The sequence below is a fragment of the Lonchura striata genome, chromosome 8 (genome assembly GCF_050655825.1).
Source record: "Lonchura striata isolate lonStrDom1 chromosome 8, ASM5065582v1, whole genome shotgun sequence".
Taxonomy (NCBI): Eukaryota; Metazoa; Chordata; class Aves; order Passeriformes; family Estrildidae; genus Lonchura; species Lonchura striata.
Window position 1 is genome coordinate 1,538,286 of NC_140710.1, and position 27,554 is coordinate 1,565,839.

Sequence of the window (27,554 nt, forward strand, 5' to 3'; positions counted from 1 at the left end):
CTCTGAAATCCTGATCATGGAAAGGTCTCTGCAGTCTTTTCTCCTTGGGACTTTATCCCTTTATCCTTTTTCCCCGAGGTCTTTTCTCCTCGGGCTGAAAGCAGGCAGCGTTTGGCTGCCTAGGCTGGCTTTTTTTGGGGGGCAGAGCAGAAGAAACAGAAAAAAAATTACCCAGCTGGAGGATTTCCAGGCACTTCCTGCCCACAGGAAACAGGGAGCATCTCCAGAGGAGCGATTAAGCACAAGCTGCTGAGCACATTACGTATGGAAACGTGTATTTTATAGATCCAGAACATGCAGCCTCTCATTATCCTGACAATAAACACCCAGCACTCAAACACATCACCGAATTAAGGATCATTTGTGCTGCATTAACATCCACTTCCTTCTGTGTGCTGCACATCTGACAGGGGACACGCAAACTTCCCCCCGACATAAAATTCATCTTGGTGTGTTTCAAGGAAAGACACTCGTTAAGGTGAATCATTTGTTAATCATTATTGTAAATCCAACCAAAATACACCCTGTGTTTTCCATTCATGCCCATGGCTGTTTGCTTACTGCTAAAAAACAAGCTTTCTGTAACACATCATAACCCACCCTGCACGCAGTGAAAATCAATTACCTGTGACTTTATGGCGCTGGAAAATCCTTGTGGTGCCAGGAAGGACTCAAGATCTCCAAAGTTCCTCATGTATTTTGTCCTTAAAATGGAATTTCTGACCATATAATTGAGAAATTTCCTCCTAGAGGCATTTTATTGCAAGGATTTTTTTATGGAAACGTAGATACACTGGAGCCAACGTTCGGAACCAATAACTCAGAAACAACCTCTGCTCCCAGAGCAGACTCAGCTCCGTGTGCTGCAGGATCCTGTCTCTGGCACACTGGGAATCCTGCCTGGGATGCCAACACGTGGCACAAACCCCTCTGGGTGGATTTTCCCAGCAGTGCCTGGCACCGGCAGGGTTTCCCCAGTTGGCAGTGACCGAGGCAGGGCAATGAAGAGGTGCACGACGCAGACATCACGGGAAGGAGCTCACCCCCTTTTTCTTTGGGATCACCGACACAAAAAGAGCCCTGTCAGGCCTGGCCATCAGTTTGTGTGGGGAACACAGCCACCAAACCCCCCGAGGACAAATCCCATCACCAACCCCATTTCGTTCTGGCAGGACACACCTTCCCTGCATCCACCTCAGCCATACCCCATAACCTGCTACACCTCGGGCGTTCCCATAAAGCACCTACGCACACTTCCGAAATCTTTCATCCCCGAGATCCCGAAGCACTTCAAAGATGAGCAGAAACAAGCAGTTTATTTGTTTTTAGCAAACATTGCCACCCTCAGAGCCAGCTGTAGCCCAGCGCAGGGAACGGACCGTCGCTATAAATGGGGAGGCCCAGCAGAATTCCCCAGCTGATCCCTCGTGCCCTGGCAGGCTGGCAGCATGAGGGGCACGCTGCTGGCGCTGGGCTGCCTTGCCCTGCTGCTGCTGGCCCGGGAAGGGGAAGGGGACAAGGTGAGGCTCTGTGGGAGAGATTTCATCAGAGCCGTGGTGTTCACCTGCGGCAGCTCGCGCTGGAGGAGGCACCGCGACCTGCGGGGTGAGTACAGCCCAGCGCCTGCCCCCCAAAATCCCTGCAGCCCCAGCCCCCCAAAATCCCTGCAGCTCCAGCCCCCCAAAATCCCTGCCCCCCAAAATCCCTGCAGCCCCAGCCCCCAAATCCCTGCAGCTCCAGCCCCCCAAAATCCCTGCAGCTCCAGCCCCCCAAAATCCCTGCTCCCCAAAATCCCTGCAGCTCCAGCCCCCCAAAATCCCTGCAGCTCCAGCCCCCCAAAATCCCTGTAGACCCAGCGCCTGCTCCCCAAAATCCCTGCAGCTCCAGCCCCCAAAATCCCTGCTCCCCAAAATCCCTGCAGCTCCAGCCCCCCAAAATCCCTGTAGACCCAGCGCCTGCTCCCCAAAATCCCTGCAGCCCCAGCCCCCAAAACCCCTGCTCCCCAAAATCCCTGCAGCCCCAGCCCCCCCAAATCCCTGCTCCCCAAAATCCCTGCAGCCCCAGCCCCCAAAATCCCTGCTCCCCAAAATCCCTGCAGCCCCAGCCCCCAAAATCCCTGCCCCCCAAAATCCCTGCAGCCCCAGCCCCCAAAATCCCAGCCCCCCAAAATCCCTGCAGCCCCTGCTCCCCAAAATCCCTGCAGCTCCAGCTCCCCAAAATCCCTGCAGCCCCAGCCCCCCAAAATCCCTGATCCCCAAAATCCCTGCAGCTCCAGCTCCCCAAAATCCCTGCAGCCCCAGCCCCCCAAAATCCCTGCTCCCCAAAATCCCTGCAGCCCCAGCTCCCCAGCACGGGCTGTGCTCGTGTTCCCTCTCCTTGCAGTTTGCCTGGCTCACCTTCCTGGGCTATTTTGCTAAAGAAAAATAATTCCAACCAAGATTTTCCAAGCTCCCCTGAGGAACAGGATCCAAGGCAAGGCTGTCCCTGAAAATCTCTCTGCCGTCTCATTTCAGTGACAAGTTTTGCTGAAGTCAGTGCTGATTTTTTGCTGATGTCACTGCAAGTGCCATCCTGTGGTCTTCACTTTGCCCACTAGAAACCAGAAACTTTATAAAACTTTGTAATTAAAGCATGCTGAATAGCTGCTCTGCAATTTAAGCACCTTCACATGTTTTTGTGTGTATTTATACTTACTAGAACATTTCTTGGTACTCAGAAAATTTTGATTTGGTTGTCAGAAAACTCGACTGTTAACATGCACAGCTAGAAATCTGTACCCTGATTAAAATAAATAGAGAACAAAAAAATAACAAAGGTAGATGCCAGCAAGAGGCTTTCTGCACTTCCTACATCTGCAATTTTGGAAAATTCTCTCGTAGCAGAAGATTTAAACAAATACAAAAGTGGTAACGTGGGCAACCCCCTCCCCAAAATCTGCTGAAGAACCTTGCTTTTAAAAAGTGAGAGCTGCTACAGCTTTACAGACCAGCTGTCCTGAGGTGCTTCAGCTGCAGCTGGGCTGTGATTTCCGTGGGAACACCCGAAATTCTGGGGCAGCTGGAGCCTTAATGCAGCACCTGCAACTCAGGAACCCCCCAGGCCCAGCTGAAGGCGCTGGTCAGGAGCCTCTGAGACATCAAATCACAGCTTTTCCTGGAGAAGCAAATTTAGCAGTGTGAGACTCAAGGCACCACAGGAATTTTTCCATAGAAATCCCTGAATTCCTTGGTTTCACCTTGCTGATCAGGGGTGGCTCCTCGGTGAGGAGCTGGTGATGTGGTGCTCGTGGCAGAGGGCAGCTCAGCTCCCCCTGTCCCTTGGTGTCTTCCTAGGAAAGATAAAAATTTCTCATCCTGCCCTGACTCTTCACTTCTCCTTTTCCTGCCACAGAGGGTGCAGACCCCCAGCGTTTCCTGCGTGAGGATGAGGGTGATGCTGACTTCTCCTCACCCCCAGAGCCGAGGCTGGGGATCCACAGAGAGCCCCTGGACGTCAAACCTGAGCAACAATTCCAGACCAGCAGCAAAGTTGCTGTGCTCAACAGGCGCGAGGAGGCCGAGCTGCTGGCCACGTCCTGCTGCAACGTGGGCTGCAGCAGGACAGAGATCAGCTCCCTGTGCTGAAATGCAGCAGCTCGGTGCCACGGCTTCCAGGGATTAAAATAATCATGACAAAAAACCACATTTCTTTCAGTTGTGTTCTTTAATTGTTAAATGCCACAGCGCACCACCAGCAAGTGGCTTCAGGTTGTCTGCATTTCACAGTGTTCAGAGGGTTAAACTTTTAGTCACGAGTACATGAAATATTTGTTCCCAACTAATGACTGCTCTGGTTTCAGCTTTGCACCTAAAGTGGAATAAAACAAGCAATTTGTGATAGGCTTGTTCTCCGACTCAGGAAGACCTAACAGCAGGTTTCAGCTGGGAAATAGGGGTAACAAAAAATCTGGTTTCAGATCCAGAGCAAGGTGAGCCAGAGCCCACCTGCATCAGGATTTAGAACCATCAGTACCCGCCCCAAAGGTGGGCAGGCAAACCCCACGGTTTATTCCCCAATCCAAATCCTTCCAGCAATGTCACTCCCTAATCCAAATCCTTCCAGCAATGTCACTCCCTAATCCAAATCCTTCCAGCAATGTCACTTCCTAATCCAAATACTCCCAGTAATGTTACTCCCTAATCCAAATACATCCAGTAATGTTACTCCCTAATCCAAATACATCCAGTAATGTCACTCCCTAATCCAAATCCTTCCAGCAATGTCACTCCCTAATCCAAATACTCCCAGTAATGTCACTCCCTAATCCAAATCCTTCCAGCAATGTCACTCCCTAATCCAAATACTCCCAGTAATGTTGCTCCCTAATACAAACACTTCCAGCAATGTCACTCCCTAATCCAAATCCTTCCAGCAATGTTACTCCCTAATCCAAATTCTTCCAGCAATGTCACTCCCTAATCCAAATACATCCAGTAATGTTACTCCCTAATCCAAATACATCCAGTAATGTCACTCCCTAATCCAAATCCTTCCAGCAATGTTACTCCCTAATCCAAATACATCCAGTAATGTCACTCCCTAATCCAAATACTCCCAGTAATGTTGCTCCCCAATCCAAATACTTCCAGTAATGTTTCCTGGAGGAGAACAGGGAAAACATTACTTACAGGCTTTATTCTGAAAATATCTCCCCTACATGTAGAGCAAGTTCTGAAAGCAGCTGCACAACTAGGCCATGGAAAGCTCCTTATTCCCCTCACCCAAAGCTCACATCTCAAAGCAGGTGAGAGCACCTAGGTCCTTCACAGGTATTTTCAACAGCAGGGCTAGGAAGAATCAGGCTGAACATTAACTTTTCCTGCTGCTGAGCTGCCTCCCTACTCAAACCCACCCCATAGACACTCGCCACGGCGAACAGCGAGCTGCTCTCGAACCCGCAGGGGGAGAACGTGTCGCTGCGGGGATCCCAGAGCTGATCTGAGCTGATCTGCAGGCTCTGCCCACCCTGCTGCCCGCCCTGTGCCACCACCACCACCTGGTACCTGGGCACCCCCTGCGCCTTCGCAGCCTGCGGAGAAAACCAGCCGGGCTCCAAACCCGCCCAAAAACCAGCAGGGCAAGGGGGAGCGGGACAAACTGGCAAGAGGACGGGCTTAGATGTGCTATGAATGGACATTTGTCTAGCTCAATGAAAATGAAAAAAATTAAAATATTGATTTTGCAATCCAATTCTATCTAGCCAGCCACAAGGAAAGAACAGAGCCGAGCCCGGGGTCGGCCCTGGGTGTGCAACAAAGAAATCAGTGGGAAAGAACAACAAAGAAAACCTCAGCAAGGTTTTTCTCTATGCCCACACACCTCCATCCTGGCACAAGCGGTTTTTATAAAGAAAATTCCGCCTGAAACCAAGATTTCAGCAATCAGCCTTTTCTTCCATTCAAAGTCTAGAGGTTAATAAGATTTGCTTTCTTTATAATAAAGAAAAACAATTCAGTGTCCAGAGTTATTGAATGCCTTAATAAAGTTTACAAAAACGCTACATTCACGTGTATCTGCCCAAAAATGTCCATAATGTCTCTCTCAAGTCGTTCACGCAGTGATCAGCGCCCAAGGTCTTCATATCTCACCAAACGTGGCCCGTCTCCTTATAGATAAATTTCTTATAGATAAATGTCTAATATACACCAAGTCTCACCTGCAGAGGTAGGGCAGACTCCCAACACAAAGGTGTACACTCTAACAAATATTCACTATCACATATATCGTATTAAAAATAGCGCAAATTACATCAACTGCACATAACAGATGGGATATCGGGAATTGGGAATTGTGCCCTGGGAGGGTGGGGAGGGGCTGGGATGGAATTCCCAGAGCAGCTGCGGATCCCCGGCAGTGCCCAGGGCCAGGCTGGACACCGGAGTTTGGGATTCCCGGGACAGCGGGAGGAGTTCCCGGGGCTGGCTGAGCTTTTCGGTCCCTTCCATCCAAACCGGCCGTAAATCCATTCATTCTCTCGCATAATCCGCATTCTGAGCGACCGCCGCCTCCAGCCCTTCTCGCACACTTTACCGGCATCGGGGGGATTCTGGGCCACGGGGCCGGGGTCCCGTTTCCGTCCCACCGCGGCGATGTCCCGGCACGGCCCCGGCTGCAGCGCCGCTCCCGATCCCCAATTCCCGGGCCCGGATCCGCCCTCCCAATCCCCAATTCCCAATTCCCGGTCCCGGATCCGCCCTCCCAATCCCCAATCCCCAATTCCCAATTCCCGGTCCCGGATCCGCCCTCCCAGTTCCCAATTCCCGGTCCCGGATCCGCCCTCCCAATTCCCAATTCCCGGGCCCGGATCCGCCCTCCCAATTCCCAGTTCCCAATTCCCGGTCCCGGATCCGCCCTCCCAATTCCCAATCCCCAATTCCCGGTCCTGGATCCGCCCTCCTAATTCCCATTTCCCGGTCCCCGCCCGCCGCAATCCCGGTCCCAGATCCGCCCTCCCAATTCCCAATTCCCAACTCCCGGTCCCGGATCCGCCCTCCCAATTCCCGGTCCCGGATCCGCCCTCCCAATTCCCAACTCCCGGTCCCGGATCCGCCCTCCCAATTCCCAATTCCCGGTCCCGGATCCGCCCTCCCAATTCCCAATTCCCGGTCCCCGCCCGCCGCAATCCCGGTCCCGGATCCGCCCTCCCAATTCCCGTTCTCCGCCTCCATCCCTTCGTATTCCCGGCTTCCATCCTTCCGAATTCCCGTTCCCCGGATCCACTCTCCGAATTCCCGTTCTCCGCCTCCATCCTTCCGAATTCCCGTTCCCCGGATCCACCCTCCGAATTCCCGGTCCCCGCCCGCCGCAATCCCGGTCCCCGCCTCCATCCCTCCGTATTCCCGGCCTCCATCCCTTCGCATTCCCGTTCTCAGGATCTACCCTCTGCATTCCCGGCCTCCATCCCTCCGAATTCCCGTTCCCCGCCTCCATCCCTCCGTATTCCCGTTCCCCGCCGCATTCCCGTTCTCCGGATCCACCCTCCGTATTCCCGGCCTCCACCCGCCGCATTCCCAGAAATTCCCATTGCTCCCACGTATCCCTGCAGCTCCCACGGGTCCCCACATAAACCTCAAGATTTTGTCCCCATGGCCTCCAAATGTCCCCACACGTCCCCACAGCTCCCTGATGTTCTCAAAGCTCCTGAGGGTCCCTGTGACCTCCTCGGGTCCCCACGGGCTCCCGCAGCCCCCCAAAATGTCCCCGTGGCACCCGTGGGTCCCTGTGGCACCCGTGGGTCCTCATGGCACCCGTGGGTCCCCGTGGCACCCGTGGGTCCCCGTGGCACCCGTGGGTCCCCGTGGCACCCGTGGGTCCCTCCAGCCCACAGAGATTCCCGTGGTCCCTGCGGATCCTCACAGACTCCCCGTGTCCCCAGAGCCCTGGGGTGTCCCCATGGCCCCACAGGTGCCCAAATCCCAAATCCCTCAGGTCCCTTCCCTCGGCTCATCCATGCCCACGCTCCCTGCGGATCCTCAGGTGTTCCCTCGTGCCACCCTGGACCCGTCCCCGTGCTGGGACACTGCACAAACTCCAGCAGCAATGGGGAATTTGGGGGTTTTGGGACAGGGACCCTTTTTTTGGCCAGCCTTCAATCCCTCTGCCCTCCCCTCTGGGTGCCCCTGCACGTGGAAGCAAAACTGGCTCAGAAAAGGAAACGGTTTACGGCTTTTTGTTTATTTTCAAGGGAAAAAAATAATAATAATCACATTTAAATTGCAACTCAGTTGGGTATTTCATGTGGTTCTTGTGTATAGGATGAATAAACTTTGTTCTGATGTGGGGATTTCTCTGTCACAACGCTCTGCATGGTAAATAATTGCATATTTGAGAGTCGGTGAACTCGGTGAGGGGGAGGATGGAGGAGAGACATTTATAAAAAACAGTATTTACAAAAAATGATATCCACATAGTCGTACTCTAATCTATAAGGCAAGTAACATTTAAAATATGTTGTTTCATTATTATCTTCAACAAGTCAATACAACACATTCATATTACCAGTGGTCAAATACAAAGCTTCGCTGCAGTAGTCCCTGTGCAACAAACCTGTACGTCTTTTATAGGTTGGTTTTTTTGTTTTTTGTTTATTTTTTTTTTTCTCTGAGAACAGTAGGAAAGCAGCAAAGTTTTCATCACAGACTAAGCAGTACCTAGGCCATCGTAGACTAAAGGTATAATACATCTCATTGCACGTTTAGGCAGGAAAGGCCAGCCATTCGTTAACTTATTTAACTTAAATCTTAAAAATAGACCTGTGTATCTTCATCCACAAATATTTATAAACATTTTATACACGGGGGAGTTCGTTAAGTGGTCCAGGGTGGTCCCTGGGGGTATCTGAGTCACTGCTGGGGTGGCACAGTGGCCTTGTCCCACATCCTGGGCCCTCCTCCCGCCAGCCCTGGGAGCTCCCGGCCACCCCAAAGCAAATCCCGGCTCAGCCCACGCCACATCTCCCTTTGTTCCAGCTCATCCAAGCAGCAGCCTTGGAATGTCGGGAGGGAAAAACCCCTTCCTGCGTGGATGAGGAGCCCGACGTGATCCCAGCACACCTGGGATTGCTGGGGGTGAACAAAGAACCCCCAAAATCCCGCTGGGGGCTGGGGTGTTCCACCAAATCCTGATTGTCCCCAAAATCCCGCTGGGGGCTGGGGTGTTCCACCAAATCCTGATTGTCCCCAAAATCCCACGGGGAGCTGGGGTGTTCCACCAAATCCTGATTGTCCCCAAAATCCCACGGGGGGCTGGGGTGTTCCACCAAATCCTGATTGTCCCCAAAATCCCACTGGGGGCTGGGGTGCTCCACCAAATCCTGATTGTCCCCAAAATCCCACGGGGGGCTGGGGTGTTCCACCAAATCCTGATTGTCCCAAACCTCTGAAGAGCATCTCCACCACCCTCGTGGCTCCAAGAACCACGGCCAGCAGCACCACCCCTCCCAAAGGGACAAGGGGAGCCAGGCAGGAGCAGGGAGAATTCCTGCCAATCTTTCCCTTGCCTTGCAGTGGAAGAAGAATGAAAATCCTGACTGGAATCATCCCGATTAGCATAAAACCTCCCTGGCTCTACATGGGGAAATCGTGAGGAAAAGAGGAACAGAAGAATTCTGGCTGGGAAGGGAAATCTTTGAGACAGTCATTCCTAACCTGGGAAGTGCAGCAGGATTTTTTATGTATTTTTTTACGTATTTTGGTCATGACAAGCTTCAAAGTTGGGGGTTTTAACTGAGATATTTTCACATGAAAACCACAAATGGGTAGGGGAAAAAAAAATGTTTGACTCTCTCTTAGGCAAATTAAAAATCTGTCACCTTTTCAGCGCACTCCAGCCATTTAAAAATGCTTCTGCTGGGAATAAGAGGTGGTGACTTTTTTTAGGATGCTCCTGCTGGAGGGAGAAGCCCGGGAAGGGTGGCAGGGGGGCTGTACCTTCCCTTCCCTTCCCTGCTCTGCCTGGCCACAGAGGGAGGAATTCCAACAGAAACTGGCAGGGTTTCCCATTTTATATTAAAAAAAGAACATGATAGATAAAACCTGAAAGGGCAGAGTGAAGGGAAATTAATTTCACTGGAATTCTGAATGACAACAGAACCAAGAAGATGCAAACAGGGCAGTGACATTCAAGAACAAATGCAGACACCAAATGAAAATCTCGTTATTTGGTGGTTTTTTCCCCGACTAGTGAGAGATTTCAGGCTAAAGCCTTTCTGTGCATGCATTCACATTTTTACAATTTACAATTTATTTACCCTGCTGGTCACCCAGAGGGATCCTGGTGCTGCTGAGCCCAGCGGTGCCAGGGCTGGGCAGTGCCAGGGGGCTCAGCCCCTCTCCAGCTCAGCCTGGCTTGGGAAACAGAGCTGCAGGAATGCTGCAGGGCTGGAGCCAGGCTGGGAGAGCTGGGAATGTTCCCCTGGAGAGGAGAAGGATCCAGGGAGAGCTCAGAGCCCCTGGGAATGTTCCCCTGGAGAGGAGAAGGATCCAGGGAGAGCTCAGAGCCCCTGGGAATGTTCCCCTGGAGAGGAGAAGGATCCAGGGAGAGCTCAGAGCCCCTGGGAATGTTCCCCTGGAGAGGAGAAGGATCCAGGGAGAGCTCAGAGCCCCTGGGAATGTTCCCCTGGAGAGGAGAAGGATCCAGGGAGAGCTCAGAGCCCCTGGGAATGTTCCCCTGGAGAGGAGAAGGATCCAGGGAGAGCTCAGAGCCCCTGGGAATGTTCCCCTGGAGAGGAGAAGGATCCAGGGAGAGCTCAGAGCCCCTGGGAATGTTCCCCTGGAGAGGAGAAGGATCCAGGGAGAGCTCAGAGCCCCTGGGAATGTTCCCCTGGAGAGGAGAAGGATCCAGGGAGAGCTCAGAGCCCCTGGGAATGTTCCCCTGGAGAGGAGAAGGATCCAGGGAGAGCTCAGAGCCCCTGGCAGGGCCTGGAGGGGCTCCAGGAGAGCTGGAGAGGGGCTGGGGACAAGGATGGAGGGACAGGACCCAGGGAATGGCTTCACTGCCAGAGGCAGGGATGGGTGGGACATTGGGAATTGGGAATTGTTCCCTGGGATGGAATTCCCAGAGCAGCTGGGGCTGCCCCTGGATCCTGGCAGTGCCCAAGGCCAGGCTGGGCACTGGGGCTGGAGCAGCCTGGGACAGTGGAGGTGTCCCTGCCATGGCAGGGGTGGAACAGGATGATTTTTAAGGTCCCTCCCCACCCAAACCAATCTGGGATCCCTGTGAAACCAAATCAGAGCCATTGCACCTCCCTGCTCTCTGTCAGGGGGCAGGCAATTCCCTGAAAATACACAGATTTTCCTTCCTAAAGCCGAGGTGAAGCCTGCAGAGTGTGACCACCCTGAGCACAGCTCCCTCCCTGAGCCAGTGCTCTCACCAAACCCCCAGCAAAGCCACTCGGAGAAATGACTCTGCCAAAAACTGGCAGGAGCAGGATGGAAAACCCTGTCCCAAATCGCTGCTGTTGCTCCCAGCGTCACAGGGCTGGTGTCACCTGTGGAGTGCTGGCACGTCCCACAGCCCAGAAATGGGACAAAATGTCCCAGGCTGTTCCCATCTCTCTCTCCAGGCCACGAGGGCTGTGTCCCGAAAAAGCGACCTCTGTTTTGTTCCCCAGCTCGAACAGGATGAGCCTGGGAGTTTTGGGTTATGGGTTACCCAATGCTAATGTAAACACCTTGTCTTTCAGATGAAATATAAAGTCAAATCTCTATGTTCTGGTAATATTTACATTATTAATCCATTTTTTTTTCCAGGTCTGCGCCATAGATCTGCATTGGAAGGGTGGGTTTGGAGCAGTTGTACCCATCATAAACCTGATTTTTGGGGTTTCTGCGTCACAAAGGGGTGAGCTCCACACCTGATACAAATTTCCAGCTCAGGGGAGAATTGTTCATGGAGTGGAGCACTGGGGAGTGCACTCCCAAAATCCGTGGGAAGTGAATTGTGCTTTTCCCTTCCTGCTGCTGCCTCCTGCCAGCTCAGCCACAGCTCACTGCGCAGCTCTCGGCCTGGAATCCACCTCACCCCTGAGACATCCCAACGTTTCCTCCCTGAAACATCCCCCACGATTCCCAAAACCTCTCAAGCTGGGCACAGGTCTCCGTTGTCCTTCCCGCCATGCCCAGGCCGTTTTCCAGTGTAAAAGCACGCTAATCCTGGCGACATTTGGGAAAATCAACATTTTGGTCACCTTACACATTCCCAAAACCCCGGCACCCCGCTCACGGCTGCCCCTCTGTGCATCTGTGTTTGATTTCACAAAGCTTCCTGCGTTTTTCTCCCTTAAATTGCCAAATTCTGCTGGTCAGCAGGCAGCTGCAGCCCCACAAGGCCAGCGAGGCTCTCCCCGTGCTGCCAGGGCTGGCATGGGAGGCAGACCCGCAGGGATGAGCAGCGCTCAGGGGCGCAGGGAGAGCACACAGGGACAAGATTTTGTCCCCCATTCCCCGATTTAGCCCTTCCACGTGTTTTCCCATCTCTACAAGACAGCTGCTCCCAGTGCTGGCGAGCTGGGCTCCTGCCCTGGCTGATCCCAGCAGCCCAGTGCTGCTCCTGCTCCCTGGGAATCCTCCCCTGGCTTTTTCCAGCCACGTTTTCCTGCCTGAGTGCTAAAATAGAGAAGCAGGCGCAGCTGCGAGGCTTTAAAGCATTTTCTAAACCCGTAGAGCTTTCAAAAAAATGGGGGAGAGAGGCAGAAAAAAAGCCAGCCAAGCGAGGCAAAAAACGGAGCGTCCGGAGGCAGCTGGGAAAAGGCATCCTCGAGCCAAAAAATGACATTTTGTGCCTCTTTGCTGCTTCTTTCCTCATCTCCATCCCCAAAAATACCCGGGCACGGGGCAGGGAAGCGCTGCTGGGATTCCAACGGGGAATCTGCAGTTCTAAGAGAGCACGGGGCTGGAAATTTGGGGTGAATATTCCTTGCAGGAGTGAGATTTCCTTCCTGGGAGACTGTCCTAGGAAGCTCCGCCTTTCCAAGAATATTTTTCCGGAGTTAAACCAGCTGAACCTGAAGGCTGAGCTTTTTATTGATCGCTGTGAGACGTACTAAGGACTGAGGGAAAATTAAATCAGCCTGTGGGCCCTACTGAACTCTCTTTTGATGAGGCACCCCCTTCGTAACAGCTACCAGTATCGTATTGAAATCGTATATATTGACAAAATGCAATCTACCTCTGTAAGCATTGTGCCATTCAACAGTACTACGATTAGATTTATATACCACAGTTTAAATTACATCCATTTCATGAATGGGAAAATGCTAAAACTCAAGTGTCTAATTGCCAAAATTACAGCCTTACTGGAATGAGTACAATTTACAAATACAATAATTACATTTTAAAACCATTAACAATGTTACACCTAGAAGGAAATACTGGAGGACTGGTCAAGACGGTGTTTTCCAAGGAAAAAAAAAACGCTGAAAGTTGTCGACACTTCCAAGAGAAATGTCCCGAGTGCAGGATTTAGTTCATTTTCCTTAAACTGAGATTAAAACCCGTTCCACGCACAGCAGTCCTTGGGTATTTTCCATAGGGTTTTCCATGGACTTGCATAAGGTTCCATCAGTTATCCGCCAAATATTTACCTAGAAAGGGGATCAGAAATCAGCTGGGGGAGGGAGCAGCCCTGGTTCCCAGGAGTTCCTGCCCACCTCCACCAGCCCTTCCTGCCCACGGGAAGATCCTCGTTATTCTCTGCAGCCATGAGGAAAAAATCCATAAGGAAAAATCCTCGTTATTTTCTGCAGCCATGAGGAAAAAATCCTCGTTATTTTCTGCAGCCATGAGGAAAAAATCTATAAGAAAAAAGTCTCACTATTCTCTGCAGCATTAAGGAAAATTCCTCGTTATTTTCTGCAGCCATGAGGAAAAAATCTATAAGGAAAAATTCTCACTATTCTCCGCAGCATTAAGGAAAAATCCTCGTTACTCTCTGCAGCCATGAGGAAAAAATCCATAAGGAAAAACCCTCATTACTCTCTGCAGCAATGGGGAAAAATCCATATGGAAAAATCCATAAGGAAAAATCCTTGTTATTTTTTGCAGCAATGAGGAAAAATCCTCATTACTCTTTGCAGCAATGGGGCACAGGCTCTTCCTGGAGGTGCCCTGGAGATACCCTGGAGATACCCTGGACATACCCTGGAGGTGCCCTGGAGATACCCTGGAGATACCCTGGAGATATCCTGGACATACCCTGGAGATACCCTGGACATACCCTGGAGATACCCTGGAGATACCCTGGAGATACCCTGGAGGTGCCCTGGAGATACCCTGGAGGTGCCCTGGACATACCCTGGAGATACCCTGGAGATACCCTGGACATACCCTGGAGGTGCCCTGGAGATACCCTGGAGATACCCTGGAGATACCCTGGAGATACCCTGGACATACCCTGGACATACCCTGGACATACCCTGGACATACCCTGGACATACCCTGGAGATACCCTGGAGATACCCTGGAGGTGCCCTGGAGATACCCTGGAGATACCCTGGAGATACCCTGGAGATGCCCTGGAGATACCCTGGAGATACCCTGGAGATGCCCTGGAGGTGCCCTGGAGGTGCCCTGTAGTGCCAGCCTTGCCTTTTGTGCAGGAGCAGGCAGGAGCCATGAGATCCAAGGCTGGCGGGTGGCAGGGGGATTTGTGTCACTCATGGAGCTGCTGCCCCTCTGTCCCCACCCTGCCCGCAGGGACACTGAAACGCGGATGAAAAATTAAACTTCATAATTCTAATGAAGATTTGTAGGGAATGGGTGTGTTCATTTACGTGTGGGGACTCACTGCCTTTCAATGGACATGCGTACCTCTGAGAACTCCCAATCCTTTTTTATTACCTTTACTAATTTCCATATGCATAGGAATTTATAATGGGTTAATGCATATTCACTCTGCTGATTTTATGTTATCCTTACAGCTGGTTACACCTGTACTCAGGTTTTGTCAGAAATTACAGGATACTCTGCTTTGTTCGTTCCTAGGTCTTTGGTATGGAAATTTGCTTTTTTTTTTGTCTTAGCTAGAACAAGCTTTGCTAGGCCTGCACTCGCCAGACCAAGCAGCGCATCTCGCAAAGCCGACGTCGCGCGTCTCACCCGAACCCAGAGGGATTCCCGTGCTCCTAAAACCTCGGCTCCGGCGGCGCGCACCCACCTGCGGCGAACCTCTTCTTGACGAGGGAGAAGCGGTAGCCGGCGCCCAGCAGCTCGATGTCGCAGCTGGACAGCGTGCTGCCCTCGCTGGTGAACTGCACGGCCAGCGGCGCCGGCGAGCTCGGCCCCTCGGCCAGCTGGAAGCGCGCCAGCAGCGAGCCCACACCTGCCACGGGAACCCCAAAAAACAGCCGGGTGAGCGGCCTGGCACGGACAAGGGCACGGCCAGAGTGACACCAGAAAGAACCAAACCCCCTCATCCTGCTGGCACGGACAAGGGCATGGCCAGAGTGACACCAGAAAGAACCAAACCCCCTCATCCTGCTGGCACGGACAAGGGCATGGCCAGAGTGACACCAGAAAGAACCAAACCCCATCATCCTGCTGGCACGGACAAGGGCATGGCCAGAGTGACACCAGAAAGAACCAAACCCCCTCATCCTGCTGGCATGGGCAAGGGCACGGCCAGAGTGACACCAGGACAGAACAAACCCCATCATCCTGCTGGCACGGACAAGGCAATGGCCAGAGTGCCACCAGGACAGAACAAACCCCCTCATCCTCCTGGCACGGACAAGGCAATGGCCAGAGTGCCACCAGGACAGAACAAACCCCCTCATCCTCCTGGCATGGACAAGGGCACAGCCAGAGTGACACCAGAAAGAACCAAACCCCATCATCCTCCTGGCATGGACAAGGGCACAGCCAGAGTGACACCAGGACAGAACAAACCTCCTCATCCTCCTGGCACGGACAAGGGCACAGCCAGAGTGACACCAGAAAGAACCAAACCCCCTCATCCTGCTGGCACGGACAAGGCAATGGCCAGAGTGCCACCAGGACAGAACAAACCCCCTCATCCTCCTGGCATGGACAAGGGCATGGCCAGAGTGACACCAGGACAGAACAAACCCCCTCATCCTCCTGGCACGGACAAGGGCATGGCCAGAGTGACACCAGGACAGAACAAACCCCATCATCCTGCTGGCACGGACAAGGGCACAGCCAGAGTGCCACCAGAAAGAACCAAACCCCCTCATCCTCCTGGCACGGACAAGGGCATGGCCAGAGTGACACCAGGACAGAACAAACCCCATCATCCTGCTGGCACGGACAAGGGCACAGCCAGAGTGCCACCAGAAAGAACCAAACCCCCTCATCCTCCTGGCACGGACAAGGGCATGGCCAGAGTGACACCAGGACAGAACAAACCCCATCATCCTCCTGGCACGGACAAAACAATGGCCAAAGTGCCACCAGGACAGAACAAACCCCATCATCCTGCTGGCACGGACAAGGGCACGTCCGGAGGGGACTGGCATCGGGGGGACAGAACAAACCCCATCATCCTCCAAGCACGGACAAGGGCACGGCCAAAGTGCCACCAGGACAGAACAAACCCCCTCATCCTGCTGGCATGGACAAGGGCATGGCCAGAGTGCCACCAGGACAGAACAAACCCCCTCATCCTGCTGGCACGGACAAGGGCATGGCCAGAGTGACACCAGGACAGAACAAACCCCTCATCCTCGCAGCACGATTCAGCTTTTCACACAGCCCAGGCTAGGAACAGCTTCCCACGTGGAAAAGCTCTCGTGGAAGGAGCAACCCTCCCAGCCTCGGGGAGGAGGGCAGCCAAGGGGTTGGCACAGCACCCCATCCCAGCCCACCGTGTGAATGCCCCTCGGGATGCCAAGGTGGCTGGCAAAGCGGCGCTGGTGGCACGCAGCCCTGCTTTCTTGAGCTCCAAAATTAAACAGCTTTGTCCCCAGCAAGCCCCAGCAGGATCCCGAGTGTCTGGGCCTGTGCCTGCCTGAAGGATTCCGAGATAATGACGTGCATTTTGGCAGGATTACCTCCGTTTTCTGACTTCTGGGAGATGTCAGGGATCTTCCACAATATCCTTTGCTGTTCAGCATTCCTGCAAACACACGGAGAAGATCATTTCTGTAGGAATCAAGAAATTGCCAAGGAGTAATTTGAATTTTGCTAAAGGCTGGGGGTGGGTAGACAGGAGGGGGGAACTACTCTGGAGCAGCAATTCTGGGAGCTTGGATTTGGGTTTCAAAGCAAGTAAAAGTTCACCTGCTGGGCTCGTGGATGGACTTGATAGTCTTAGCAAGCTTTCTCAAATAAAATATTTGTGTGATTGCTATGAGGATTGCAGGTGAGCCTAGGGCAGCGACAGCCACACGTCCGTGCATCCCAGAATCCCGGACTGCTCTGGTTGGAGAGGACCTTAAAACTTATCCAGTGCCACCCCAGCCATGGCAGGGACACCTCCCGCTGTGCCAGGCTGCTCCAAGCTCCCACTATTCCCACCCAGTGCCAGGACCTGCCTGTGCATCCCTCTAAACGCCGGATCAAGCAGCCAAACCACCAACTAAGGGCTGGTGCTCTGCCCCTGCACTTCTCCCTTCACCTCGGACCATCTCCCGGTGGGAACGGCACGAGAAGGGAATCAGAGTGGGGTTAAAGGCGTCCCCCTACGAGAGGAGGGCAGCTCTGGGTGCCCGGCGTGTGCCCAGCTCCCCACCACAGACCCTGCTGTGGGCAGGGGCAGGCCGAGCAATCCCTACCAGACAGCAGGAGGAAGCACAGCTTGCAGTTTGGTTACTCCTCCGTCGACGGGGACGAGGAACTGGACGTTGTTTAGAGCTACAGGCGTGGTCATTGCCTCGGTATTGTATTTGTAGTCGATGCGCAGGTCAGTGCTTGCAGGGTCACACCGCCAGCTCACTGCAAGGTTTAATGGAGTAGACTGAATACCCTGGGCAGATACCTTCCAAAATGACAGAAAAAACATTTAGTTTCCGTAGGGCTGAAGGGAGAAATCCCGTTTTACAGACACAGACATCGCATTGGGGGGGGCAAGCCCTCGAATTCCCGCTGGATTTAGTACCAGGCTTAAAGCCAGGCAACCCAGGGCCACACAGGAGGGACAGTGGGACACGTGCCCCACCTCACCACAGCTCCACTCTGCACTGGGGAAACACCATTTTTTACACTGACCACTTTTTATTTTACATTGGCCACTTTTTATTTTACATTGGCCATTTTTTACAGTCATAATCAGCATACTTTTTTTTTTTTTTCTTTTTTTTTTGGGCACAGTTTTATCTCACAAAAAAAAAAAAACAACCCAAAAACCCAACAAAAACCCCTACCTGGTATTTGAGCATATCCACATTGTAATAGGTGGCTTGAGGTTTCTGTTCCGATACCTTCTTTAGGTGAGTCATCAGATTTGGCATGTTGACCCAGAACTCCTTGGAGTTGGAGTCACTCTGCACGGTGTCACTGCACGGAGGAGAAGGAGCCTTTTGGATAACCTGCCTGGGCAGGAGAGCTGTTCTACACAGCTGCACTCCATCCCACCCCCAGAGGAACATCACACAATCACACAATCCCAGAATCACGAGGTTGGAAGAGACCTCTGAGATCATCATCAAATCCAACCCGTGCCCTGACACCACAATTAGACTACAGCACCAAGTGCCAAGTCCAGGCTTTTTTTAAACACATCCAGAGATGGTAATTCCACCACCTCCCTAGGAAGACAATTCCACTATTTTATTATTCTTTCAGTGAAAATTTTTTCCTAATCTCCAACCTCTACCTTCCCTGCCGTAGCTGAGGCTGTGTCCTCTGGCTCTGTCAGTGCTGCCTGGGGGCAGAGACCGACCCCACCTGTCTGCAACTCCCTTCAGGAGCTGTGGAGAGCAATGAGGGCACCTCTGAGCCTCCTCCTCTCCAGCCTGAACAGCCCCAGCTCCTTCAAACTGCTCACAGGGCTGAACAGGCTGAACAGCCCAGCCTGAACAGCCCCAGCTCCTTCAGATGTTCCTCACAGGGTTTGTGTTCCAATGCCCTCACCAGCCTCGTTGCCTCCTCTGGATGCTCTCGATCATCTCAGTGTCCTTCCTGAACTGAGGGGCCCAGAACATTGGCTCTCTCCCACACAGCTCCAGCTTGTCCTGATCCATCTGCACTGGGATTCAGAACCCCCAAATCTTGGGCTGATCCCCCAGTGTGGGCAGCAGGAAAGGGGGGGATTCTGCCCTTCGGCTCCTCCCAGGTGAGGCCCCACCTGCAGAGCTGCCCCAGCCCTGGGCCAACATCAGCAGGACCTGGAGCTGCTGCAGAGAGCCCAGAGGAACCCCCAGAGCTGCTGCAGGGCTGGAGCCCCTCTGGAGCCAGGCTGGGAGAGCTGGGGGGGCTCCCTGGAGAGGAGAAGGATCCAGGAGAGCTCAGAGCCCCTGGGAATGTTCCCCTGGAGAGGAGAAGGATCCAGGGAGAGCTCAGAGCCCCTGGGAATGTTCCCCTGGAGAGGAGAAGGATCCAGGAGAGCTCAGAGCCCCTGGGAATGTTCCCCTGGAGAGGAGAAGGATCCAGGGAGAGCTCAGAGCCCCTGGGAATGTTCCCCTGGAGAGGAGAAGGATCCAGGGAGAGCTCAGAGCCCCTGGGAATGTTCCCCTGGAGAGGAGAAGGATCCAGGGAGAGCTCAGAGCCCCTGGGAATGTTCCCCTGGAGAGGAGAAGGATCCAGGGAGAGCTCAGAGCCCCTGGGAATGTTCCCCTGGAGAGGAGAAGGATCCAGGGAGAGCTCAGAGCCCCTGGGAATGTTCCCCTGGAGAGGAGAAGGATCCAGGCAGAGCTCAGAGCCCCTGGCAGGGCCTGGAGGGGCTCCAGGAGAGCTGGAGAGGGACTGGGGACAAGGCAGGGAGGGACAGGACACAGGGAATGGCTTCACTGCCAGAGGGCAGGGATGGGTGGGACATTGGGAATTGGGAATTGTTCCCTGGGATGGAATTCCCAGAGCAGCTGTGGCTGCCCCTGGATCCCTGCAGTGCCCAAGGCCAGGTTGGACAGGGCTGAAGCAGCTTGGGACAGTGGAAGGTGTCCCTGCCCATGGGATAATCCTGATATCAGGATAATCCTGATGACCTATCAACCCGAACCACTTTGGGATCTCATCAAATCTTTAAGGGTTTGAGAGTCTCATTCCCCGAATCAGCGCGTGCTTCCAAGGAAGCCGCTTCAGGCCGTAGATTTTCGCAGACACCCCGTTCTCCCGAAATCCCCCCTTTCCCCGGGACGCTGCGGGGGGAAGAGCTCACCAGCAGAGCAGCTGGGGGTTCGGCAGGACGTGCTCCAGCCTGTTGAAGTTGAGCACACGGAAGGTGAGCACGGCCGGAGCGGGGTTGTTGGCGAAGTGCCGGGTGATGCCCGCCGGGAAGGACAGCACCATCTCCCCCGTGATCTTCACGATGCACCTGCAGCACGGAGAGCCTGGGCAGCGAAGGGGGCTCGAAACGTGGCAGGAGGCAGGGCTGGCACCGCGGGTGGCGTGGGGACAGTCCCCCCTTCCCCACCCAACTCGGCCTCTGGTGGCCCCAGAGAGAGCACAGACAGCACAGGGGCTGACAGGGATATTCTCCAATAAACCCTGTTTGAGGCTCCCTGTTTTTGCTGTCTTTCAGCTATTCGGTATTTCAGTGAAATTAATTTGTCTTCGCTCTGCCCTTTTGGGTTTTATCTATTAGGGGGCCTGAGAACAAAGGTGGGAAAACCCTCCAAGTTTCTGTTGGAATGCCATCCCATCTTGGCCAGGCACGGGAGGGGAAGGCTGCACCCCCCTGCCACCCTCCCTGTGCTGCTCTGAGATTGCTCCCACAAAGTCCTCACCCCCCTTTCCTACAGCAGAAACATTTTGAAACGGGGCACTGCAGCAGCACCCTGCTCCTGGGCACCACAGGCCACGCCACCTCCTGTCCTCAGGTTTTGGCTTTTATATTTTCACATTCTGAGCTGCTTTAGTGTGTAACTCTGAGCTTCACACCAGGGGATGCTGAGCTCTGTGCACAGAGCAGAGACAAAACAATTCCTGCTCCAGCTGGGCACCAAGGACAAATGATCCAAACCTCAGCCCAGGAGCACAAACAGCGTGGGCTGGAGAGAGAAAAACAAGCAGGGTGGGACTGATGGGCTGGAGCTGGAATGGGACAATGAACTCCAAGGTGCCAATGGAGCAGAACTGATCCCAGGAGAGCCCCGGGAGCGCTCGTGCATTTTGGGACCATTTTGGGTCATTTGGGTGCAGCCCTGGCTGGGCTCTGGTGCTGCCCAAGGTGGAGGAGATCCTTTGGATAAATCCCTGCTTTATTTTTTAATTCTGCGTGGTTTCTGCTCTAGGGCAGCCTGAACAAGACATCCATTTCTGGCGCCCCAGATGGGACAGAAGGCATCTGGAAATCCCCCTGACCCAGAGCCAGAGGAAGGCCTCAGCCCCCCTCCTCATCCCTGACATCCCTGGTCACCCCCCACCCGTCCCCAGCGCGGGGACAGCCCCGGGGGTCGTGGCAGGGCCCCCCCCGGGGGTCAGCACCTACTTGTTGGGGTCAGCCCCTTTGAAGTAGGCGTTGACGGTCTCGGTGAAGGCGGCGGCCACGGGCAGGGTGTCCTGTGCCCCCATGGTCAGGGGGCTGGGGCCCCGCGACGAGCCTGCAACAGAGCCAGCAGCTCCCCTTGGCACCCCCAGCCTGCCTCCACGGGCAAACCATCCCCAAAAAACCCCCCCCGGCCTTCGCACGAGGCTCTCAGAACATTTGGGAAACGCTCTCTGGCCCACCCCGCCAGCCCCGCTGCCCAAAGGAGCGAAGAGAAGGATGGAGCGGCCAGGCAGGAGCGGCATGCGGGGCTGCCACACGGCATGTTTGCATGACAGTTCTTGCAGTCGCTCTTTGGGCCCCGCAAAAAGGGGCTGGGGTGGGAGGGGGGGTTCCATTGTGTCACCCCCGGGGAGCTCGGGGTGGTGGCAGTGTGCCCCTGGTGTCCCCCCGGGATGAGGGGGCTCCTGCAATCACACACTCTGCTCTGCTCTGCTGCCCTGGGGATGCCCGGGGCATCCTCCACACCCTACTGGCTCCTGAAACCCTCAGTGCCCCACAGGAAAGCTGCACATCATCAGAAACCTGGAAAAACAGAGGCACTGGCGCAGGTTGAGAGAGCTCCCAGAGCTTCCAGAGAGAAGCTGTGGCCAAGGCCAGGCTGGACAGGAGCCAGCTGGGGCAGAAGTCAGAACAAGCTGAGATTTAAGGTTCTTTCCAAACCAAACCGTTGGAGGATTCCATGATTTGGAAAAGGGGAAGAGCGTGTTTCGGCATTGCTGTGCATCCTTGGACGCTTGCCAGGCTCTAAAATAACTCAGCCCTGCGGGATCACACACAGGTTTCCCTTTCCTGGCCAGGAATTGTTGTTCCCAAAAGACGTTTGAGGATGAAATCATCACAGCAAGTGCTCCCCAGGAGCTCCAGGTGTGCTGGAAACCCTTTAGGGGATCACAAGTCCTGTGCCCACCACCAAGGGGTTGGCACTGCCAAGCCCACACCTCTTCCCCATGGAAAGTATCCAAAGATCAGCCCGGATGTCCGAGGTGTTGATCCCACAGACACCCAAAAAATGAAAAAAATCCTGGAGAGGTCATTCCCTGCCCTGGCAGCGCCCTTCAGCCTCCTTATTTCCTGCAGTGAACCATTTAGGAACCTTTTATAAATCCCACATCCTGTGCACCGGGTGAAGCACGAGGATTATTTTGCCCCAAACCAGCTAAAAAGGAACAGCAAAGGACTCCAGAGGAGCAGCTTATCCAGGGATCCCTCAGTCCATCACCATCCCTGCCAGGAGGGTGGAAAGGGGGACAGACCCAGCCCGGGGTTTGCTCGGAGCATCCGAGCACCCGCCAGCTCCAGCCAGAGCTGCAGGAATCCCAAAGCCACGGGAATCCCAAAGCCACGGGAATCCCAAAGCCATGGGAATCCCAAAGCCACGGGAATCCCAAAGCCACGGGAATCCCAAAGCCACGGGAATCCCAAAGCCACGGGAATCCCAAAGCCAGCTCCAGGAATGGCAGCACTTCCACAGGCAGAGGATGAGGGGGAAGCAAAGCTGAGCAAAACGTTCCTGGTGAGCCCTTCTGCTCGGGCCATCCTCGGAAATGATCCCTTCCCCTCTTCCTCTGCTGCTGCCCGGGGTTTGGGAGCAGGGAATTGGGATTTGCAGCATCTCCCGGGGGAAGCACTTCTGTCACTTCAGCGACACTTTGAGTGTGGGTACATGGATGGGAGGAGGAATCCTCACAGCTCCCCGAGGCACCCGGGCGTTAATGGATAAATCCTAAGTGCTCTTTCCTCGAGGCTCAGATGAGGGATTTTCCTTTCCAATGCCTAATGCAGCCTAAAAAGTGTAAAAATGGATGCAGCCAGACGTGTCCCTGTCGGTCACACACCCAAAGGGGGAATCCGGGATTCCAGCTGCAGCCCGGGATGGGGGAGTGGATCCTGCTGCTCCACCTCACCACGGCCACACACACATTAATTATCCTAACGAGCCCAGAGCCTCCTGCTCCTGAGCCCGGCATATCCATCAGGGATTCCCTGGTGGAATTCCCTCTGAAGAACAGGCACAGCGCCAGTGAGGGCACGGGCAGCTCCCCAAAACCGTGGGATACCACACCCCAAAACCCCACGACCGAGGGAGCGCGCAGGACAAGACATTTTCTAAAAATCCTTCCCGAAGACACCCCTGGGAGCAAATCCTTGCTCCCCACCCAGAGCAACAACCCCTCCGAGCATCAAACACGGCCAATGTCCCGCAGTGGGATATTCCCACTGCATCCACCTGGAAATTCAGAGAATCACAGACTTCAGAGAATCACAGAATTCACAAAATTCAGAGAATCATAGAATTCACAGGATCACAAAATTCACAGAATCACAGAATTCACAGGATCCCTGGGTTGGAAGAGACCTCCAAAGCCCATCGAGTCCAACCCAGCCCCAGCACCTCAGCCAGCCCCTGGCACCCAGTGCCACATCCAGGCTTTTCAAACACACCCAGGGATGGGGACTCCCCCACCTCCCCGGGCAGCCACTGCAGAACTTTATCACCTTTCTGTAAAGAACTTTTTCCTGCTCTCCAGCCTGTATTTCCCTGGGCACAGCCCGAGGCTGTGTGCTCTGTTCTGTCAGTGCTGCCTGCAGACAGAGCCCAGCCCCAGCTGGGCACGGGCACCTTTCAGGAGCTGTGGGGAGCGCTGGGGTCACCCCTGAGTCTCCTTTTCTCCAGGCTGAGCACCCCCAGCTCCCTCAGGGCTTCCTCACAGGGTTTGTGCTCCAGCCCCTCTCCAGCCTCGTCCCCTCCTCTGGATGTGTCCAGCATCTCCAAGTCCTTCCCAAACTGAGGGGCCAGAACTGGGCACAGCCCTCGAGGTGTGGCCTCACCAGATGGGATCCAAAACCACCCAAATCTGGCTGTGGAGGGGGGAACCAGAGGCGCCAACCAGCAGAGGAGCCTCAGGAGTCTCGTAGGGAAGGCACAGGGCAAGGTTTGGCAATGGGATCATCATTCCTTGGAGAAGGAAAATCCCGACTTCCCAAATGCACAAATTCCAGCTGGGCTTAGCCGGGACCCCGTGCCAGGGCGGGGGATGTGGGCCAGGGGTCTGCCCACATCAGCACCACACTTTCCTCCTCCTTTTTCATCTCTCCTTTTCCCTCTGTCCCTCTGCATCTGTATCCGTGATTGTCCAGGATGAAAACTCAGGAATGGACAGGGAGAGCTCCTGGATCCCCAGGCTCAGCTGGGATGTGGGAATGTGAGTCCATCTGAGCAGCAGCAGCAACACAACATCCTCGTTTCTAATGGTCTGAAAGTCATGTGGGTGGGATCGGAGTCTTGGTTCCCCCCACTCCTCCCTTGTGCATCCATAAATCCTTCTCTTCACGGCTTCAGGGAATAAGTTAATTTTTACACTCATGTTTCCACTAAAAGAAGAAAAGTATAAACTATTATAAGCATTACAATTATTGTCCAGCAACCTGAGAGACAAATCCAGTTGCTGTGGCACAGCTCTGCTCCAAACCTGCCTTTTCAGCTCCTGCTTCAAAAGTCACTTTTATAAACATTTCATTTGCACAAATGACCTGATACTAACAGAGATAAAAAAATAAATCCACTTTATGGAGCTTTGGACCCAGACATAAGCAGCAGACCAGCTTAATTTGCCTTATTTTTCCCTATAAAAGGTGGAAAATGCAGCTGTGGAGTAGCCAGGGATCCCAGAACACCACAGCATCACCACATCTCCTTCCACACAGGGACAAGCTGCACGACATTCATCAAGCACGTGGATCTTGCCACCAGAAACAAAGAAAAAAAAAGAAAAACAACAGAAACAAACCCAAATCCAGAGAGAAACCACAATTTCCCTTCTGGCATTCCGTGCCCTGAGTTCCAGATGCCAAACTCAGCAGATCTCCCCTCACATCCCTGCACACGAGGTTTATCTTGTTTTTATTTTCAAGCTGGGCTGAAATATTTCGAGATAAATCAGGGAATGAGACGTGTGGAAGTGACACCACAGCTCCCTGCTGGGCTGTGGGGGGATCCTGGGGCAGCCCCACACTCCTGCACTCCCAGGAGAATCCCACCCCAGCTCCAGACCATTCACACCACCAGAACCAAGCCAAGAATTCCAACACAAAGTCAAGATTGCAAGGCACAGGAAAAGCCCCAGATGTGCAGGGCTGGTGCTGGACTGAGCGAGGGGCAGGGAGGAAGCACGGAGCAGGGGGAATGTGGGGCTGGAATATTCACGCTGAGGGATAAGGCTGTCCCTGCTGCCCTCAGCTCTTCCCAGAGCTCCCAAGGAGCCCCTGAGAAGGGAAACCCAAAGAGGATTTTGGCTGGAAATTGAGCACCAGGAGGAAGCAGCTCCTGCACGACCCCTCCTGGCTCTGAACTGGGAGGTGCCATCAGAGCAGGGACTTCAAAGTGGGAATTGTCAGAGTGGGGACCTTGGAAAAAGGAAAAAGGAGGAAAGGAAGGACCCAACCTCCCAGTCACCACCTTGATCCCTGCCTTGTGCTGCTGCTCAGCCTTCACTGCCACCAGGATGGGTTTGCTCCATGGTCCCAAGCAGCCTGTGCCAGGCAGTGCCATCCTGGGCCAGTCCTGGGCCAGTCCTGGCCCATTCCCCAGCCAGGCAGTGCCATCCTGGGCCATTCCTGAGCTCCCCAGCCAGGCAGTGCCACCCTGGGCCATTCCCCAGCCAGGCAGTGCCACCCTGGGCCAGTCCTGGGCCATTCCCCAGCCAGGCAGTGCCATCCTGGGCCAGTCCTGGGCCATTCCCCAGCCAGGCAGTGCCACCCGGGCATGTCCTTTGCTGGAGGGGGCACTGGGAATCCCACATGGGACCATCCCCCAGCTCTGCCCGCAGGCACCACGGCACTCCCAGGTGTTTCCTGGGGATTTGTGGGAATCCCTCCCTGCTGCAGGCTGCTTCTCCTTCTGCTGCTCAAAGGAAAACGTTGGCTCTGTGCCTGCGGGATGAGCTGTCCTCTGTGGGATGTGACACTCGGAGAAGGTGCCATCAACCCCAAACCGAGGTTTTCCCATCCTTGCATCCTCCTCATCCACGAGGGACCCCAAAACCTCCAGCACTTCCAACCGAGCACCCCAACAACACACGCTGGCGCAGCTCGGGGTGGTGCTGGCAGTGCCAGCGCATCCCCGGAGCCCTTCCTGCCCAAAAGAGGGACGGGAGGTGGGGAGGAGGAGCAGACGTGGCCCTTTTTGAGTTCAGCACAGCGGGAGCGAGCGGGGAGAAGCCCTGGCTGGCAGAGTCAGGCTCCTCGGCAGTGCAAGCGGCTCCGCTCCCTGGTTTTCACCTCCGTCTGGGAATATTCCCAACGCTCCTTTGGGCTTTTGGTTTGCTTGGGTGGGATTTTTTCTTTGTTTTTGGAAAATGAAATCAACGAGGGAAAAAAAAAAAAACAACCCAAAAAAAGAGATCAGCGGGACAAACGGCACAAATCAAAAATCAAAACGATTCCGGTCGGACTGGCGACGTCATCTAATTAGGCATAGCATTCCGCACGGGAAGCTGGATTGGATGGAGCCTGGAAAGCTGCATTGGATGGAGCCTGGAAAGCTGGGTTGGATGGAGCCTGGAAAGCTGGGTTGGATGGAACCTGGAAAGCTGGATTGGATGGAACCTGGAAAGCTGGGTTGGATGGAGCCTGGAAAGCTGGATTGGATGGAGCCTGGAAAGCTGGGTTGGATGGAACCTGGAAAGCTGGATTGGATGGAGCCTTGGAAGGGAACCCCGGGAGCGGGAGAGCGAGGGGAGCGAGCGGTTACCGGGCGTGCTTTGCACTACTTACCTTCGAAAGTCAAATAAAACTTTCCTCTGTCAAACCAAACGAGGGAAGGCTGCTCATTCTCTGTATGGCCAGGAGTTGAAGCGGGATGGGAAAGGTTCAGGAGAGGGAGAGAGAAGGACACAGTGTGAGTCACAGAGCAGGACATCAATGTCGCTACGGGGAGGGGGCGAGGCGCTGCAGGGCGGGCACACGTGCAGGGACAGCGCGCGACACCCGGCCGCTGGCTCGGGGGACACAAAGCGGGGAGCAAAGCTATGGAAGCCCAGATGGAAGAGTCCTTCTGCCCGCTGGGTGAGCGGTTCCGAGGGGTGCTCTCGCTTTTTTTAAAAATTTTTTGGCCGCGGTAGAAGAGGTTTTGTCGGCTCGCGCGCTCCGGGCCGCGCCGGCGCGGAGCTCAGCGCTCCCGGCGGGATGCTGCTCTGTGTGCCACCCCACGGTGACACTCGGGGACAGCGACACGTGGCTGGTTGCTCTCTCATCTCAGGACACGACACTGGCAGAGAACCGGACACACGCACACGGAGCAGCGGATCCTAGCTGGAGCCTTCCCCTTCCCCTCACAGCCCCCAAAGGCGCCAACGCTGGAATAACTCGGGGTGCGAGGGCGGGAGGGGGCAGACAGCTTTTGGAGCTGCTGAATG

General features: G+C 54.3%; 2 protein-coding genes across 2 annotated transcripts in view; one reads left to right on the forward strand and one right to left on the reverse strand.

Annotated features, from left to right (window-relative positions):
• Window positions 1–1,448: 1,448 nt before the first annotated feature.
• INSL5 (insulin like 5) lies at window positions 1,449–3,623 on the forward strand. Its single transcript, XM_085586099.1, has 2 exons — window positions 1,449–1,614; window positions 3,400–3,623. Exons 1-2 carry the CDS (start codon window positions 1,449–1,451, stop codon window positions 3,621–3,623), a joined length of 390 nt encoding a protein of 129 aa, XP_085442225.1.
• An 8,913-nt stretch (window positions 3,624–12,536) lies between these two features.
• Window positions 12,537–27,554, reverse strand: part of SGIP1 (SH3GL interacting endocytic adaptor 1) — a 52,297-nt gene continuing 37,279 nt past the window's right edge. The window contains exons 18-25 of the mRNA XM_085586112.1: window positions 26,914–26,973; window positions 21,082–21,193; window positions 19,810–19,965; window positions 17,858–17,990; window positions 17,270–17,472; window positions 16,547–16,611; window positions 14,692–14,856; window positions 12,537–13,120 (exon numbers count right to left, since the gene is read on the reverse strand). Of these exons, the coding sequence (XP_085442238.1) occupies window positions 13,098–13,120; window positions 14,692–14,856; window positions 16,547–16,611; window positions 17,270–17,472; window positions 17,858–17,990; window positions 19,810–19,965; window positions 21,082–21,193; window positions 26,914–26,973 (917 nt within the window). The 3' untranslated portion in view covers window positions 12,537–13,097. The remainder of the gene's footprint in view (window positions 13,121–14,691; window positions 14,857–16,546; window positions 16,612–17,269; window positions 17,473–17,857; window positions 17,991–19,809; window positions 19,966–21,081; window positions 21,194–26,913; window positions 26,974–27,554) is intronic.